Source organism: Parus major, chromosome 20, assembly GCF_001522545.3.
Source record: "Parus major isolate Abel chromosome 20, Parus_major1.1, whole genome shotgun sequence".
Classification (NCBI taxonomy): domain Eukaryota; kingdom Metazoa; phylum Chordata; class Aves; order Passeriformes; family Paridae; genus Parus; species Parus major.
Window position 1 is genome coordinate 2,503,269 of NC_031788.1, and position 19,019 is coordinate 2,522,287.

At 51.7% G+C, this 19,019-nt stretch overlaps 2 protein-coding genes across 2 annotated transcripts in view; one reads left to right on the plus strand and one right to left on the minus strand.

The window, feature by feature from the left end:
• Nucleotides 1-1,870, plus strand: part of SNTA1 (syntrophin alpha 1) — a 13,715-nt gene extending 11,845 nt beyond the window's left edge. The window contains exons 6-8 of the mRNA XM_015647286.3: nucleotides 271-467; nucleotides 543-730; nucleotides 1,001-1,870. Coding sequence (XP_015502772.1) covers nucleotides 271-467; nucleotides 543-730; nucleotides 1,001-1,093 — 478 coding nt within the window. The 3' untranslated portion in view covers nucleotides 1,094-1,870. The remainder of the gene's footprint in view (nucleotides 1-270; nucleotides 468-542; nucleotides 731-1,000) is intronic.
• The window catches only part of LOC107213168 (perilipin-3-like), a 663,366-nt gene that overhangs the window by 243,065 nt on the left and 401,282 nt on the right, over nucleotides 1-19,019 (minus strand). The window lies entirely within an intron of this gene.

A 19,019-nucleotide genomic window follows, 5' to 3' on the forward strand; every position in this document is an offset into this window, starting at 1 on the left:
TGCAAAGCGGGGTTGAGCTGTGTGAGTAGCCCCGCTGAGGTGCGGTGCCGAGGCGGTGCCGATGGGCAGTGCGAGGTGCTGGGACGTTGTGGTGTGCGGTGCCGGGGCAGTGCAGGGCTGCGGTGCCGGGGCAGTGCAGGGCCGGCGCTGGGATGATGTACGGTGCAGGGGTGCAGCGCTCTGGTGAGGTGCAGGGTGCGGTGCGGGGCCGGCGCTGTGGCGGTGCCGGGGCCGTGCGGGACGCGGTGCTGAGCGCTGGCCGTGCCGCAGGCTGGTGCACTCGGGGCCGGCCAAGGGCTCGGCGCTGTACGAGGCCGAGCGCTCCTTCGCGCTGCGTGCCGGCGGCCGCCTGGGCGTGCAGACCCATCTCTTCAGCCTGGAGAGCCCCCGAGAACTCGCCCTGTGGACACGCCTGCTGGTGGACGGCACCCACGGCGCCGCCGAGCTGGCCCAGGAGGTGTCGACAGGTCAGCGGGGGCCCGGGGGGCCCAGGGGGGTGTGGTGGGATCCCCTTCTCACCCCTGTCCTGTGTCTGTCCCCAGCCTGCACGTGGAAGGGGCAGGACTGCACTCTGACCGTCCACATCGACAAGGGCTTCACCATCTCCACCAGCGAGCCCGGGCTCAGCAGGACCATCCTGCTCCAGCAGCCCTTCGAGAAGCTGCAGATGTCCTCGGATGATGGCACCAAGATGCTCTACCTGGATTTTGGTGGTCCAGAGGGAGAGATCGTGAGTTGGCTTTGCCTTCAGCAGTCCCACCCACGCTTCTGGGGGCAGGGGAGGAGCAGAGCACCTGCTCTGCTCATAGCACCCTTCCTGCCTGGCATGGGGGTGACACATGGCCCCATCTGCCCACCCCAGCCAGGGTGCACAGCCCTTCCCAGGGCCCCAGTAAAGCCGTGCTGGGTTTGGGGAGCTCTGGGTGGTCCCTGGCTGAAAGCTGGCTGCTGCAGGAACAGCTCTCCCCGTTACAAACATCCCTCCTTTTGTTTTTTGCAGCAATTGGACCTTCACTCCTGCCCCAAGACCATCGTCTTCATCATCCACTCCTTCCTGTCGGCCAAGGTGACCCGGCTGGGGCTGCTGGCATGACGAGGGAGCCTAGCACTGGCCAGAGAAGCCCAAACCCCGGGCCCATCTATGCACCTCCCTCCTGGCCAAACCCAGCCCTGAGCCATCCCAAGGAGACTGCAGCCCCCATGGGATCACATCACCTCCACCAAGGAAAAGCACCATCCAGCCAGGGAAAACCCCTCAGGGTGTTTGGGGGCAGCGGTGGGGTGAAACCCCCTCTTGGATGGCAGCACCAGGACTTCTCTGGTGCTTTCTTCCCCCTCCTTCCTCAGCAGCTGGAGAAGCCCGTTGGGAGCCCACGAGTGGACACATGGCCATCACCCCAGTGCCTTGAGAGATGATATTTTCTGTACAAAGAACCCATTTGTATCCACGTTTTATATTTATATTGCCCACTTGAAAACGCTGATGCGGCAGCTCTTCCTCACCTGGGTTGGTTCCCTCGGAGAGCCCCCAGGTCCTGCAGCACAAGGACCTGTGTCTGTGTTCCAGACAAACAACCCAAGGGCTGGAGGCCAAACCAGCTCTAAAATGCTTAAGGGACAGGAACTGCAAGATCAGCTGTATTTGCCAAATTTTTCTGTATTGTATGGAGTGACAGGAACCACTTTTCTCTGTTGGAGTTGGACGGTTTGTTTGGTTTTGTGCACTCTGGGGTCACTTTATTTCTCAGTTTGGGGGAGGATTGTCAGGTGGCTGCTGCGGAATGACTTTTATGAACCAAAAGATTCTGCATGAAAACGCCTTGTTGGGAGGGTTAAATAAACTGTGCAGACCACAACCAGCAGGAGCCAAGATTGTCTCCTGGTTTCACTTTGCTAAGTCGAAAATCAGTTTGTGGGTGCTGCCTGGGCTGAGCCTTGGGGTGTTTTCCACCAGGGGAAGGGAGGGATTGGCCTGGAGGCTGCTGTGAGCTGGTGGTGATGGGGACACTGTGAGGGGTTCAGGTGGGGACAAAAAGTCTTTAAAGTGCCCAGCACTGCTGGGAATGGCACAGAGGGACAGGCTGATGCCAGCAGCAGCTTTGGTTTGGATTCCCTGCACTTTAGGATGGTTAGAGGAGGGTGAGCATCATTTCCAAACTCCAGAAAGTTGTATTTTGTTTTTTATATTTTTCTAGCAGCAGCTGCTTGGCTGAGCAGCAGCAGAGGCTTGGAAAGTTATTGGGACAACAGGAAAAGTCTGCATCACTGCAGTGCCAAGTTCTGGGTTAACCTTCTCCTTTTGGACTGGCCCTGTCCATGGGGCACCTGGAGTCTCCCAGGAAAGCCATTAGCCAGGGACTAAAACACTCAGGCTGCAGGCAGAGGAACAACAAGTGATTGCAGCAAAATAATGTCAGAGCAGCTGTGGCTGCCCCTGGGTCCCTGGCAGTGTCCAAGTGTTGGATAGAGCTTGGAGCAGCCTGGGATAGTGTAAGGTGTTCCTGCCCATGGCAGGGGGTGGAATGAGCTGGGCTTTAAGGTCCCTCCCAACCCAGACCTTCTCTGATTCTGTGGGTTTTAATGATGTCAGGTATCCTGCTGCCCTGTGAAGGGGGGAGCCTTGAGGGAGGTTTTTGGGTGACACATGTGGTTTTGCCATGTGCTGTACTGCTTCCCAGGGCAGGGACTCTGATGCTGTGTCAGCCTTTGGGGTGCAGGGGGAAAAGTTGCAATAAAAGGAAGGAAATCCATAGAAATTGAGAGCAAAAAGGGCAGTGAGTGAGGTGTGTGTGGTCTGAGGGAGGAACCATAGAACCACAGGTTTGGGCTGGAAGGGGCCCTACAGCTCATCTCATTCCATGGCAGGGACACCTTCCACTGTCTCGGGGTGCTCCAAGCCCTGTCCAGCCTGGCCTTGGGCACTTCCAGGGATCCAGGGGCAGCCACAGCTGCTCTGGGCACCCTGTGCCAGGGCCTGCCCACCCTCCCAGGGAAGAAGCAGCACAGTAAGAGTTTATTTGGTGTAAGAATAGTTCCTATGGGGTACATCAGCACTCAGCTGCACAGCTCCTGGCAGGACAGGGTGATGGAGAGGAAGGGGATGTCCCGTTCCTCCCAGCACAGCCCCATGGCTGGCAGCAGGAATCTTTTATGATGAACAAGCCCTTACTTTTTATTGCACATAACTGTCAGATTTCCAGGAGACTTTGCAAAATGGATTTGCAAAAGAAAAAAAAAAGAAATCCCCTCCGCCCCCATTCCTAACTGTTAAATCAATACAACAAGTAATTTAGAAACAGATGGTGTATTTTTCTATGATCAAAAGCATGTCAGCACAAGGAAACACATTATTACTGCAATTTACCTTCCTCTTCTTGCCCTGCAGCCATTACTCTTTGGGGTTCATTGCAATAAAAGAGGGAATCGCTCCCAATCCAGAGCAGATTTCCTATTAATCTTATGGACCACAAACTGCTTTGACTTTCCCAGTGCTGCTGCTCCATGCCTGAGCCGGGGAGGAAATAGCTCAGTTTGGAGTTGGATATTTCTTTTCTTGGCTTTCTTTGCATTTGGTGATGGTGTTTGGATTTTTTCCCCTTCTACATTTTATGGTGGTTTCTCTTCACCCTTCTGGCACTGTCCATCACTTAACAGGATCCTTTCCCCAGAGATGCTCCTGCAAAGGAGCCTGTGAATAAAACAAAAGCCTCCTATAATGAGGCTCTGGAGCACCAGGAGGGGCTGAGGGGGCTGGGGGGGCTCAGCCTGGAGAAAAAGGAGGCTCAGGTAGCTGGAGATCTCTCCCTAAGCCCAGCAGGATCTTGGATTCTTGGGAAGGAGTCTGGAGAGGTGATGTGAGCACCCTGGGGACCCTGGCAATTTTCCAGGCTGGTACCATAAAATCGAGGCCAGTGCCACCACAGACCCCAGAGTCTTGGGGAAAAGACATTGCAATTATTCCCTAACACTCCTAATTTTCCTAAAATTTCCAGTGCTCATTGATGTAAATGTCCAGAAACATTCAGACATCTGGAATCACCGGATTTCTGTGCCCAGGGAAGATTTTGGGGTTGTCAGCAGGGACTGGATCCTGGTGCAGGATGGCATCTGTATGGAGTGATGAACATTCCTGCTTGGGACCACCACTCTGTTCCCCTGGAGAGGAGTAGAAGCTCCTAAAGGTTTAATTCTGCCAGGCAGATGGACTAATATTTTTAAAAGCAGCTTTAAAATAAATATAATGAATTCTGCTTACAGAGCAGGAATGATGGGAATGGGCTCAGGTTAAAGCAGATTTCCTCAGCTCAGTCACTTTGAGGCAGCTGGAGTTTTATTTGGTCACCACAACTGGAACAGCTCAGGGCAAGGGGAATTCAGAGGTGTGTGAGTGGTGGGGAATGGGAAGGGAGAAGGGAAAATAGCCCTGTTCTGCTCCCTGCATGGAGCTCTTGGGATGCTGCTTGCCAGAGCAAAATGGGGAATGGAAGTGGAGGCTCAGCGACTTTGGCATCAAAGCCCCAGCCACGCATGGAGAGAGGTGGGTGTTGCCAGTGGGGGTGACAGCAGCCCAGTTCTGGTGCAATCCCTTTCCCTTTGGGAGAAAATCCAGCCAGGCCATGGTGAGGTGAGCTGTTTCCTCCACAGGGAAACCCAGCGCTGTCAGCATCCCCAGCAGCAACGTCACGAGCAGGAATTTTCCCCAGAAATGGCTTTTCCAGGTTGTAAAAGCAGCCCTGACTGAAGGAGCTGGAGAGGGAAGAGAGAGATGCAGCGGGAAGAGTGATTAGGTTGTCCCCAGGTGTTTGCTCACCCCCGGCAGAACACAGTTTCCCTCCCGACACCGCTTGTACTTCCATTAGTCAGCTCTGACCTTTCAGTGCCGTAATCAAACAAGACAACCCAACACTTAAATCTGAGTGTTTAGCACTGACATTTACAATTGGTTCTCGAGTTGGAGAGACCAAATGAAAATTTCCTGGCAGACAGCTTGCTGCAGGGCAGGGGAATCAAATAATTCCTCTGCTGGACCGCCGACACGCTGGCCCCCTTCGGCTGCCCTGTGCAGCGGGTGGTGTTCGGGCTAGAACAGTGTCATTGGAAAGTCAATATTCACCTGGAGTTTGTGTGATCCCACCCACATTGCCCCATCAGGGCATGAGGAAACGGGATTTGGCATTTGATGGATGTAAACAGGAGAGATCTTCCCCAGGAGGGAGCCCTGGGGGAGTGGGGAAGCTGTGTTAAATGTTAGGGATCTGAGGCTGTAATGAGGATGTTTTCTCTCGCTCAGCCTCGGCTGAAGGTTTGCCTGGAAAGTAGCAATTTCCAGTGCTCATCCTGTGGCACATCCCTCAGTGCATCCCGTGGAACATCCACAGCCCCACATGTGCCCCACGGTGGCAGTTTGGCTGTGCCATTCTTGTGCACATCCCTGGACAGGGATGAGCTTTTCCAGACCTTTCTCCAGGGAAAGCAAGCCCAATGTTTGCCTGGTGAGTATAAAAGCCTGTGGGACATTGACAAAACACCCCTGGGAGCCCCCAGGTCCTGCATCCATCCCCTTGTCCTCAGTGCCAGCTCCATGGGAACAGGACATGATGTGGAATCTCATGGACAGCAGGAGAAATGAATCATGGATAACCCTCTTCTCCTGCTGGAATTCGAGGTAAAGCAAATTGGGGGAAGATGTTTGAACCGGTGACATTCTCAGGGAGACTCTTCCCCCAAAATAACAGGGCAGCTGGTGGGGGAAGTTTTCAGCTGTGTCCTTGGGTGGGAGTCTCCTTGTCAGGGGGACACGGAGCAGGTTGGTGTGAGCAGGGAGAGGCTGTGCCCAGGTGGGATCTGTGTCCTGCTGGGGCTGTTCTCAGTCCCTTCGAGCGGTGCTGGCACATCCCTTTGCCTCTCCCTGCCTCCCTTCCTGGCAGAGCTGGGCTCTCCACAAGGCTGAGGTGGGAACAGAAACACCTTTTACCTCGTTTCCCATCACATTCCCATTTTTTCCTGGGCTGTGCCCCATTTCCCTTCTCCAGCTGCCGTATCCTTGCCATCAAACACTCTCCAGGAGCTTCACCTCCCCTCCCAGGACTCTCCCGTGTGCTCCAGCTAAATCCACTCACTACCTCACTTCATCTGCTTCCTTTTAAGACTTCAGTAAGAAACTTTTTGCCTTACTGTAGGCAAATCTTCAAGTTTCTGGACAATTTGCTTTCTCTCGAGTTTCTATGTGATGTTAGTCTGCTTTCACTCATTTCTACTATTTTTGTTAAAAATAAAATAGCAATAAAAGCTGAGCGAGGGAGGGAAACAAATGGGTCTCATGCAGCATCCCTGGTCCTGATGAAACAGGGAAAAGAACCCACAGCTGACACCTGGATCATCCTTCTCACTAGGAAACAAGGAGGCAGTGGTTTGGATGCTGTTACTAAAAACACTGAGGAAAAATTCAGCAGAAATTCAGATGTTTTCACCCCAGGTCTGTGTCTCATGTTTGGGAGCAGGGATGGGTTGGCTTTGTGCCTCAGTTTCACTTCCTGTATAATGGACACATCCCTGTTCCCTCCCAGCGAATGTTGACAGCAGAAGAAGAGCACAATCCTGCACCATGGAATAGCCCAAGGAATGAAAATCTTTGGGAAAGTTCCTCTAATGTCCTTGCCCACGTACAATCCCTTTCCAAATGTAAATGTTATGACACTTGTCTGTGAGGAAATGCTGGAGTAAAAAACTGAATTATTCTATCATCCATCCATCTATCTATCTATCTATCTATCTATCTATCTATCTATGTATCCATCCATCCATCCATCCATCATCCATCCATCCATCCATCCATCCATCCATCTATATCTCAATTTAATACATCCATTTAATTTCCCTCTGTGTGTTCTCCAATAGATGAGGTTTCAAGAGGCTCATGTCTGGACTGGGGCTCAATTGACAACCAGAAGATAAAGGTTTGTTTTACAGCAATGGGATGAAAAGCACAGAAAATTTGACTGGGTTTTATAACACTCATTCAGGAGTCCAGGAATGGGATTTAATGTTTGATGTGGTGAGATACAGATGAGACCTTTTCAGAGTTCCCGTGTTTTTGTTATATTATATATTATCAATGCTGCATGGGAGAGTTTTTCCTCCCCAGAATAATTCATTCTGAAAGCAGAAGGTTGTTTCTGAAGTCTTTGCTGTAGTGGTGACACATCCATATGCAATATAAATGACCTGTTGTTTCAGCAGATGATAATGGGAATAAATATCAAATTAAAATAAAATAAAATCAAACCATGTAGATCAGGAAAAATTGCGGAATTTCCAATACCCAGAAAGCTCCTGCTCCAGCAAAGGGCATGTAGCCATGGCAACAGGAGCCCTCACTGTCACGATAATAAAAAAATATATTATTCTAGGAGAGCTCTTAAAAGGGAAATATACATTTCAGTGGGGTGGATGATGAGATATTGTGCAGCAAAGTGAAGAACAAGCCAGAGGAGCCCAGAAAGCGATGCTGGCAGTTCTTCCTCAGGTAGGGATGGGGACACAGCCCTGGCAGGAGGATGGGGAGACATCCCATGGCCACCAGGAGCTGGTCTTTGCTGTCCCTTTGGGGTCCTCCCAGCTCGGGATGTTCTCTGCTCCAGGACTCCAGCTCCTCCACGTTCCTGTGCCGAGGGTGAGCTGAACCCTGCTGTGCAGCTGGAGTGATACACATCCACTGGAAAAGGCTGGAGATGGAGGGGCTGTGCTGCTGCAGGGCAGGGGGGGCTGCAGGGGAGCCCCAGGACCCTGCTGGGGTCTGGTGTCAGTAGGAGCATCCTCATGGCATCACATGGAGGGACACATGCAGTCCTGTGAGCTGCAGCAGCTTTTGGGGAAAGCTTTGAGCTTCTGGCAAAGAGAAAATCCTGGAGAACAAGCATGTTGGCTGAACTTTTCCTGGGTTTGAGTTTTGTAAACGGGCTGAAAAACAGTGCTGTCAAGTCAGCATTTCCCCAGTGGTGAAAAAGGGATGTGTCTGCAGAAAACTGGAAAAAGAGAAGAAAAAGCTGTATTTTTCCCTACAAGATACCCAGAAAGAGGCTAGGAGTGAATTCCTCAGTGGAAAAGTCCAGGTGTCTGAACCTGCCTGGGGTGGGAGGCAGGGCTGGGATACCCTGGGAAAACCACCTTGCTCCAGGTGTGGAGCACCTGGCTGGACCTCCCTGTCCCCATGTCCTGGTGGCTGCAGGACTGTCCATGGAGGAGCAGATCTGGAGCCCAGGGCAGGGAGGGATATCCTGGCAGCCACAGGAGCCTGTGCTCAGCGCTTTGGGGCTGTTTCATGGCTCTCTCTGGGTTTGGGGTTCAGGCTGGGCCATCTCAGGGTCCTGCCTGTTGACAGCACTGAGGTGTGGGGTAAAAACACCCCCTTGGGGTACCCCAGCCTGAATCCTTCTTGTGGGTGCTCTCTGCCATGTGGAGGGGGGGACCTGACCTAGGAATGGAGAGACAAAGGGAAAAAATTGACCCCAAACCCACAGGCTGTGTCCTCCCTGCTGTTACCTCTCTGCTGCTGGGATGCCTTAGTGGGTCTCATGGTGGGATTCTTGGAGTTGTTCTGTGCAGGGTTAGGAGCTGGACTTCTATAATCTATATTATAACATTTTAATAATATATTATAATTCTATAATCCTGGTGGGTCCCTTCCACCTCAGGATATTCTGTGATTCTGTGAAGCTGAAGTGTTGTTTCTCCCTCCTCCTGCACACTGCCTGTGCTGACCCTGCCATGCTCACACCCATCCAGGCAATCCCAGGAAATCTCTCCTGGCAAAACACCTGGAAATATTTCTGGGTTCACCTGAGTGCTGAGGGAAGGGAGATGGCATCCCTGGATGCTGCCAGCACTCTGTGGCACAGACCTGGGGCAGAAATAATCTGCTGCCCAGAGAAAACCCTCCGTGGGCATCCTTGCAGCAGGGAGAAGTCATCCCCTGGATATCTTGGAGGAAATATCCCGGATCTCAGACGTCCCAGAGATAACACAGGGCCTGGGCACTGCAGTATCCCACAGCACATCCCCATGCCAGGGATGCTATCCCAGCTCAGGGCACTGAGAGTGGAGGGGATGTTAATTCCCAGAACCTTTGTGTTTAGAGGGCAGCAAGAGAAGCAGAAATTGCCTGCAGAGCCCCTGGCAATGCCACTGCAGCCAGTGGCGTGTCCAGCATCCCCTGTGCTGCTGTGGCTTTGCTCATATTCCCACCAAAACACCGGGACCAGGGATCTGAGCAATCCCAGCCCTATAACCTGGGCTCAAGACCCCTCCTCCATGTCCTGCAGCCAAGGGGGGATGTCCTCTGGACACGACTCCAAATCTCCTCAGCCCCTTTTCCCTTGTGGGGTGATTTCCATGTGATGATATCCATGTCATTTTAGCCCAAAGCAGGAATTGAAGTTCTTGGCTCCAGGATGGTGTTAATGCCCAGCACAGCCCAGCAGAGTTATAAATATATAAATACATAAATAGCTCCCCTCTCCATTAGAGAGCAAATCCAAAATTATATCCAAAGCCACCAGCAACGGGCCACAGCTCAGCTCTCTAGCCAAAATGCTCCCAGGGCTCTGGAAATTTCGGAAATGTCTTTTTCAGGCATCCCAAAATATCAGTGTGTTTTTTTTCCTTCCATTAGATCTATCGACACAGAGTGCAGTTTACAAGAATATTCCTGGCCCGAGCAGAAAGGTGGGAGCAGGCTGCTGGAGGCAGAGGGGGATGTGGGGATGCTCTGTCCCCCTGTCACCCTCGCTGTCACCCCCCAGCACAGCCCGCAGCTCTGGCTGCTCTTCTCCTTTAGATGCTGCCAAAAAACGGGCACGGGAAACGGGCTAAAGAGGGAGAGGAGGGATTGGAGACCCTCCGAGCATCTCCCCGCACGCCGTGCTGGGTGTGCCCGGGGTCAGTGGCAGTTCTGGGGCTGCCTTTGGGAGGGATGGCTCTGCCGGGCGCTGCAGGGGGAGCTCGTGTTGTGCGCCAGCTCCATCCCTCTCATCCCGCCGGGATTCGGCCTCTGCCCACGGGAAATCCGCTCGCTCAGCCCCACTTCGGTGTCTCGCAGATACCGGAGGGGACATTGGGGTGCTGAGGGCTCGCTGCCAGCGGGACAGACCCCACGGGAGGGCAGCAGCTGGGGCTGCGAAAGGCAGGAGAGGAGCTCCAGGGAGAGCTCCGAGAACTTTCCAGTACCTAAAGGGGCTCCAGGAGAGCTGAGAGGGACTGGGGACAAGGGATGGAGGGACAGGACAAGGGGAAATGGATTCACACCGCCAGAGAGTGGGTTGGATGGGATATTGGGAAGGAATTACTCCGTGTGAGGGTGGGCAGGCCCTGGCACAGGATGCCCAGAGAAGCTGGGGCTGCCCCTGGATCCCTGGAAGTGTCCAAGGCCAGGTTGGACAGGGCTTTGAGCAGCCTGGGACAGTGGAAGTTGTCCCTGCCCATGGTAGGGGTGGAATGGGATGATCTTTAAAGTCTTTTCCAATCCAAACCATTCTGGGATGATGCTGTGATAAATCCAGAGCTTCAGCCGGGCTGGGGCACTGCTGAATCCTGAAATCAGCCAGAACCAGCTGCAGTTTCTGGGCTCAAGGTGCTCAGGCATCATCTGAGCTGATCTCTCTGGTTTTCTGGGTTCTTGTGCCCATTTCCAGAGCATTTGGCCCTTTGAGTATTTGCTGACACTCACAAGACACCCCAGACCCTGGGCTACCCTTTATGGGAGGAGCTCTCCTCCTCACCCCAGTAAAAACTTCCCGGGAGATGGGCACAGGGTGGAGGGGGCAGCAGAGACCGTGGTGACCCCAAGAGTCAGGAGAAAATCTGGATCTCAGGCTCTCCTCTGCTTTCCTTTCCTTCCTTCAGCACCAGCTCTGTGCAGGGGGGAAGGTGCCAGGATGCTGCAGTGGGGCTGGAGTCAGTGGGACACCCACAAACCCCCAGCTGAGAGGTGTGAGCATCCCACCCTCCTGTGCCCAAGGAAAATTCAGCTCAAGATCTCCCTGGGATGTTTTAATTCCTCTTAGCCTTCACCTCCTCTGAGGTAACCTTATTTTCCTTTCATAATTCCAAGGTTTGCTCTACGTTTTAATTCCTTTCAGTCTTCACCTTGTCTGGTGCATCCTTATTTTCCTGCTCCTGATTCCAAGGTTTGCTCTGGATCAGGACCAAAGCACCAGCTCCTGGGATAACCACAGACTCCTCTTGGCATCAGCACAGGTATCCTGGATACAAACCCCACGAAAACTGGCTAAACAAGGAGGTTAAATAAACATGTGCAGACTTATTTATGTATCTTCCACTGCTTGCTCTGGGGAACAAGCAGAAAGAAATTAAGGAATTAGGAGTGACTTATCCACCAGGAAGGCTCTTTAGTCTTTTATCTGTATTCCTCATAGGTGCTGTTTTCATATTAATATGAAGACTGTATGTACATAGGAACTTAAAGCACATAGGAGAGAGAAAGGGCATTGGATAAATTGGAGATAATTCAGCTTTTATATGTACACAAATATAGATACACACATCATTACCATTTGATTTATGCGGGTGTGTTTACACATACAGATCTTATATTTACATATTTATAGAAATGCTGAATGTATTGCGTCCTGTCAGAGACAGCTTTCAGATAAAAGAAACCCAGGGAGCTAAATGGATGTAAAAAAGGAGCAAACAAATAGAAAATAATGATAAATCAATAGCCTCACCTTTCTCTTCTGTTACTAAAAGTAAATTGCATTGCTGAATAAATACACTTTTTTACCCCACAGGCTACTGTAGAAGGTGGTCACAATCAGCCTCTCCTCTTCATCAGCTTGATGAGTTTCTATTTTTGAAACAAAAAATATAAAAAATAAAAAAATCACAACTTTCCTTGGAAACCAAGCCACAGGTATCACTTTGCCCCAAATTCCACTTTTCCACCTCATTATCCCCCTTGGAGCTGGGGTTTGATGCCTTGGTGTGGTGAGGCTGGGATGGGAACTGGAGAGAGGACATTGTGGGGCTGTGATTGGAATCAGAGCAGCTTTCACCAAATCTTGCTTCCCAGTGGAACCAGATGGTTTTGCCCAGGAAAATCCACCCAGATCAGACATCACATGCTGCTCGTCCCCTCAGTGTGCTCATGGAAGAGGCTGGAGAATTGGAAAGAGGAATTTTTGGCACTGAAGTGGAATTTCACACCTCTTCTGAGATGATATTTTGGTTCTTGCTTTCCTTCCCCCCCTGCTTCTTCCTGCTAATGGCTCTTGGTGTTTCTAGACTGAATCAAACATGAGCTCTGAACCCTGGATTGTCTCCTGAAGGGCAGGGTCTGGCCTGGACCCTCACCCCTAGGATTTGGCAAAATAAATGTGAAATCACTTAGTGTGTGCAGGTGAAACTCTCCCAAGCAGTGTTCAGACACTGGCTTTTTGGAGTGGCTTCTCTTCTCTAGACAAGACAATGGGAGATGGTGTTTGGAGACAAAAATATCACGAGAAGAGCAAAACCCAGCCCTTGTTGGGGCTGCTTGTGCCCTCTCTGCAGCAGATGGTGCCTCTCGGCTCCCTTTGAATTGCTTTCAGTGCATTACTTGGTTTTCAATTTCATTCCCTTTCCTAGGAGCAAGCTCAGCTTTATGTTTCCCTTTTAAGCTGATTGAAATAAAGTATTTGAACAAATGTCATGGGCACTTAGAAATCTCTCCTCTGTTTACTCTCCTTTGCTTCCATTCTGTCCACCCTCTGCAGCACTGGCTCTTAAAGCCTTGAGTGCCGTCAATTGAAATTAATGTATCTTGCAGGCAGGATACTGGACAAATTCATTAATTTTTTTGTATACTGGAAATGTGCCTTTATGAAGTCTCTGTTCATGTTTTCCTGGTGGTTGAATAGCTGAGCTTTATGAGCCATCAGCAAAGAGATGGTGGCTCCTTGAGAGCCATTAGGGTCTGGAATGGGACCTCCGGGAGCGTGGTCTTCATCCAACAAACACTTAGAGTCAGTATGGAAAACTGGCCCAAAAAGGAAGTTTTGTGCTCTTCCCAACTCCCTTTAAACATCCATCATTGCCTGTATAACTCCTGGAGTTCCAGAGGGGAAAATCCAGGGGTGATTTCCACTTCAGGGTGGTGTTTCTGCTGTTCCAGCTCCCCTGGAGGCTGCACGGTGTCTGGAGAGCCCCTGGAGCTGCTAGATCGATATCCCTTCCCTTTCCCTTCCCTTTCCCTTCCCTTTCCCTTCCCCTTCCCTTCCCTTCCCCTCCTTTCCCCAAGGACATGCAGGTCCTGGGGCACGGAGCACTGGGCACTGTGGCATGAGGTTGGCCCCCAAGGAGGAAGTGTCATTGTGTTTCTCCAAGCAGAAAAGTCCATAAACCTTTGGTTGAAACCTTTGGTTGATTCTCCAGGGCACTGGGAGCAGTTCCAGGCATTATCCTGTTCCCAGAGGACTGTCAGAGCTCTGAGGTCACTCACAAGCCCCGTCCAGCCTGGCCTTGGACACTTCCAGGGATCCAGAGGCAGCCCCAGCTTCTCTGGGCACCCTGTGCCAGGGCCTGCCCACCCTCTGAGTGAAGAATTTCTTCCCAAAATCCAAACTAAACTCACTCTCTGTCTGTGTGAAACCATTCCCTCTTGTCCTGTCAAGTCTCTCCCTCTTCCTTGCAGGTTCCCCTCAGGCACAGGAAGGCCACAATTAGGTTACCCCAAAGCCTTCTCTTCTCCAGGCTGAACAATTCCAATTCCCTCAGCCTTTCCTCATTTCCCTATAATCAACTTTGTGGCGTCCTCTGGACTTGCTCCAGCTGCTCCACATCCCTCTCATGTTGGGACCCCAGAGCTGGAGCTCTGCAGGTGGGGTCTCAGCAGAGTGGATCCCAGCCCTGGAGGTGATTAGGGTTAGGATTATCACTTCCTCTGGGTGTGATCCTCAACCCCTCCAAGCTGGGAGCTGTTCCTGGGCTCTGCAAAGCCCCCTGGTTTCCCCCAGGAGTCGCTCACTCCGTGTTTCCAGGGCTCTGAGCACAGATGTGTTTATTTAACTGATTTTCATAGGTTCCTTCCAGTGATGCAGAGAGAGCGAGAGAGCTGTGTACATTAAATGAAGGCAGTGTAAAAAAAATCAATTTAACTCCCATCTGAGCTGCACAGAGAAGGGAATAAATTGGAAATTATTTTTTAAATGACAATTTGGATTGTTCCCACTGCCAGCTGGACCAGTTCCTTCTGCTGCATGAACTGCAGCCCTGGATGGAAGTGCTGGAGGCTCAAGCAGCTTCAGAGAACACAAAGACCAGCAAAAATAGTTGGAAAGTGCACCCAGGAATGCTGGTTCCAGGCAGGAATGAGGAGCACTGGCTGTCCAAGCCCTTGGCTTGCAGGATGTAGCTACACATCAAATCCTTACCTTTGCCTTTGGAATCCTTGGCATGGGCCCATGGATTGGAGGTTGTGTTCAGCTGATGCCACTTTCCAGTCCCTGGTCTGTTTGCTGCTTTAATATGAAATTTCTTGGTTTCAAAAGCTCTTGAATGTGGGTTTTTTTTTCCTCCCTCTGCTGCTGAAAATTTCAATTGAAACACCACTCTTTCATTTGAAAGAAAGGTTCATTTTAACAAGTTCTTTTCTTTGCAGTTTATTGCCAAATGTCACGTGTGATTATTTGTTAGGGAAACAGGTGAGTGGCCAAAATAGGCGCAGGGCTCAGACTGGGAGGGCCTGGGTGTGGCACCTGGCCACATTTGTGCCCTTGGACTGCCAGGGGTGCCAAGGAAGTGTCCCTGTCACTGTGGAGCCCACGGAGGAGCTGCTCACCAGGGACACGTGAAAAGGAAGGAGTGGGTGAAGAATTCTTCTTATGGAAATTTGGGACTGAATAAAAGAACCTGGGCATTGTCCAAGGGCCAAAGGAGGTGAAAAGGTCAAGATAGAACATGGGAAAAGGGGGACAGCAGCAGCTGGGATTGAGGGAGGTGATCCAGACAAAGGTCCTACAGTGGGCCAGGGAGGGCAGATTTTGGCTGTGGATGTGCAGCCTGTAGCCCATCCCTGCCTCATGGAGCCACCCAGGTGGGAAAACCCTCCAGGATCATCCAGTCCAAGCACTGACCCAGCAGGACGGTGTTCACCACTAACCCACATCCCCAGGGGCCACATCTACACATCTTCTGAACACCTCAGGGCTGGGGACTGTCCTGCACAGCTGTTCCAATGCCTGACCACCCTTCCAATGAAGACATTTTCCCCAGTCTCCAATCTAAACCTCCCCTGGCCCAGCCTGAGGCCGTTCCCTCTCCTCCTGTGGCTGTTCCCTGGGAGCAGAGCCCGACCCCCCCGGCTGTCCCCTCCTGGCAGGGATTGTGCAGAGCCACAAGGGCCCCCTGAGCCTCCTTTGCTCCAGGCTGAGCCCCTTTCCAGCTCCCTCAGCCCCTCCTGGGGCTCCAGACCCTTCCCTGGGCACATTCCAACCCCTCCACTTCCTTCTCATAGCCAAGGGATGCCCTCCTGCATCCAAGTCACTGCATTGGGCACAACCCTAGGCCCGGTTTCTCCCTGCTCAATGACCCTCCAGGCCCTGAACCAGCAGTTTTAGGCAGAGCTTTGTACCCTGAAGCTGATGAATGTTCAGAAATCCTCATTGTGTGAATGACTAGACAAGCCTGTATTTACAGTCTCACATCTTGAGATCCGAGTGCTTGGTCCTGCTTTCTGAGCGTGCAGCGTTTCCATTTTCAGCCCTCTCTTTAAAACTAAAGCCTTTTTGTGTTTTTGCCTCACATAAGCAAGTGGCCACTGGCCAGAGGAGAGACTTTGCAGCTGCATGGAAGAAGAAAGAGCCGAGCCCTGTGAGGCACAGGGCCCTGCAGGGATGGGTTCAGCCTTTGCAGCTGGAGCAGGGCAGGTCCAGCTCAGCCCTTTCCCTTGCAGGGCTCAGCTCTGCAGCCTCTGGGAACATTTTTGCTGCCAGCTGCTGATTTGGGGGTCCCAGCTGCTCCTGGGGGTGCTGAGGGGCTGCAGTGGCACTGGGGGGCCCTGAGGTGATGCCAGTCCAGGCTTCCCTCCAGGGAATGCCCTTAGGGCAGGAGATGCTTTGGCAACCCAAGCTGAGGGTTAACTCTCTTCTGCTTGGGAGAGGGGAAGGGTTAAACTTTCAAAACCAGAACATTTTATTTTTGCAAGCAAAAATTCACACTCTCCACCCAAACCAACACTGAAGACCAGGGTATATTTGAGCCTGTCAGCTCTGCTTTGCTCTCTGTTGTTAAAAAACCCCACTGCTCCCCGCCTGAGAAAATGTCAGAGGGAAATTGAAAAATAACATTTTCCCCTTTTCCCGCTGCCACACCTGCTTTCCTTCCACAGCAACTGGCATTGCTCCAGCGTCCTGACAATGTCTGAGCCACTGGGTACAAGGGCTTGGCTGGGATCCTGGGTGCTGCATCCCCCCAGGGACCCCACCTCCATGAGTTCTTCCTCTGTAAAGGGACGGGATGAGGAAAAGGAAGAGTGTAGTTGAGGTGTGAAAAGGATTGAAGCACTCAGGTAAGAGCCACAAGTGCCCCAAAGCACTGGGATCTCCTCTCTGTGTCACCCAGAGGCTGGCTGGGTGCAGTGGCTTCAGCTGCTCAGCAGTTTAACAGCGTGGAAAGGAGTTAAAAGCCGAGTCACCCTCACTTTCCATCACCTCGTTATCAGCTGTGCTACAGGTGCTGCCACCTCCCTTCTGCCTGCACTGACAGCCCCAGGTTTGCCTGGTTTTGTGGAAGATGCCCATGGAGACAGGCATGGCCAGCCTGAGCACCCAAACCTTGCTGGGTTCAGCCCACCCACCTGGCACCATAGCTATATAAAGCATATATCATAGCCAGGACAGCACAGAATCATGGAATGCTTGGGCTGGAAGGGACCTTAAAGCTCAGCTTGTTCCATACCTCACCATGGGCAGGGACACCTTCCACTGTGCCAGGCTGCTCCAAGCCCTGTCCAGCCTGGTTTGGACATTTCCAGGGATCCAGGGGCAGCCCCAGCTGCTCTGGGCAAACAGCATCCAGGCTGGAAACCCTCTGAGCCATTCTGCTGGTGCTTGTGGCCCGTGTGATCTCCAGCAGGGTTCCCTTTCCAGAGGGCACCAGGCCCAGCCAGAGCTCCTCGTCACATCCCAGGGCTGAGCTCACCCAAGCAGGACCAAGGAAGGGCTTTGCCAGCCCAGGGACACAAAATCCCCCTGACAGAGGGGAAAGTGAAGGTGTCTTGGCAATTACTTCAGCACTGAGCCTGCAAGTCTGCTGGTTTTGTTCTGTGCTCATCTGAAAGCCTTTGACACATTCGAGCTGCATGTTTCTTTTATGAATATGCAAATCAAAGCAGTGAAATTACAGATAATGATATGTAGTCAAAACTTTTCAGAAGTTAATGCATATTCCTTATTTTGCAGATTTCTATCACATTTGTATTTGCAAAATAGATGAGATAACTCTGCTCAAGAGAACAGCTCTCCTGTCACTGAAGCAGATACACCTTTCAGATCCCACTCCGGATTGCTGCCAGCTCCCTTCCAGTGCCAGGGGCCCTCAGCAGCATCCTGGGATGCTGAGGCAGGGATGAGCTGTCCCCTCAGGGGCTGTGTGCTGGCCTCAGGCACTGCAGGTATCCAGGGTGATCCTGCTGTAGGGCTGGGACAAAACCCTGTACAGAAAATCACGTTGGGTTCAGCTTTGCCAGGCAGGGGCACAGGGGTGGCATGCCTGGCACTTTGGAGATCAGCCACAGTGGCCTGTGCAGTCCAGAAGGGCTTCCATGGCAAAAAAACTTACTTATTTGCTCATTTGTTGCTGTCTTGTTACAAGCCCAACTTTAGATATGACAGTAACGTCACGCCAATGCCATAAAATACTTTTAAAATGAGGGTATCTTTCCGCAAGGCAGTTCAGTACTTTTCCAAAATGAAGTTTTCAAAATAACACTGGTCTGGTGTGGTTTCTTGTTGTACACAAAACAGACAACCCCAAATATTTGGCTTTACTCTTGTTGTGGTTTAACCCCAGCTGGTAACTCAGCCCCACACAGCTGCTCACTTATTCCTCCACACCCATGGGATGGGGAGGGGAATCAGCAAAATAAAACACCCAGGGGTCGAGATAAAAAGAGTTTAATAATTGAAAAAAAGTAACATAATAATATATCAACTACAATTAAATGGGAAATAAAAGCAGAGACAAGGAAAGACAAGTGATCCCACTGAGTGCTGCCCAGCCCATTCCCCAGCAGTGATCTCCCCTCCTGGCCAGCCCCTCCCCAGTTTCTGTACTGGCCATGATGGTTTGGAACAACCTTCTGGCCTCTTGGGATCAGCTGTCCTGGCCATGGTTCCTCCTGGCTTCTCCTGCTCACTGGCAAAGCAAAGTCCTTGATTTAGGGTAAGCACTCCTTAGCAACAACTAAAACATTGGTGTTAGGAGCACTGTTCCCGTCCTGAGCACAAAACACAGCACTGGGCAGCTACTGAGAAGAAAGTTAACTCCATCCCAGCTGGAAGCAGGACAATTCTGCTTTAGGAGGAATGTCAGAACACTGCTGTGTATGGGAAATGCAGGGTTTGACCAGAATGCTCCTGCTCCAGACCCATTTGCTGCTGTTCCTGTGATGTTCTCTGTTACCAGGTGAGATGCAGTGCCCACATCTGTCTGCTCCTCATCTTTCACTCCTTCTGGAGTGCCCAGTGCAGGGCACACACAGTTCTCTGGGACCTGTGTGGGCTGCATGAGCCAGCTCCATCCCTTTGTCATCAAATATTCCATGGCAATTCCATGGAATTCCCACAGGACTGAGCTGCTGCTAGCCTCTTGCCCAGGCTCTCTGCACACTGCTGGGCCTCCTACAGACCTTGGGGGTGGGCTGGGGGCTGCCTGCACCTCATCCTGCTGCCAGCTCTTTAATTAGAGTCACAGAGCCATCCTCATCCTGTCTGCTGCGTTCCCAGTTCATCCCACCAGCAGAGGAT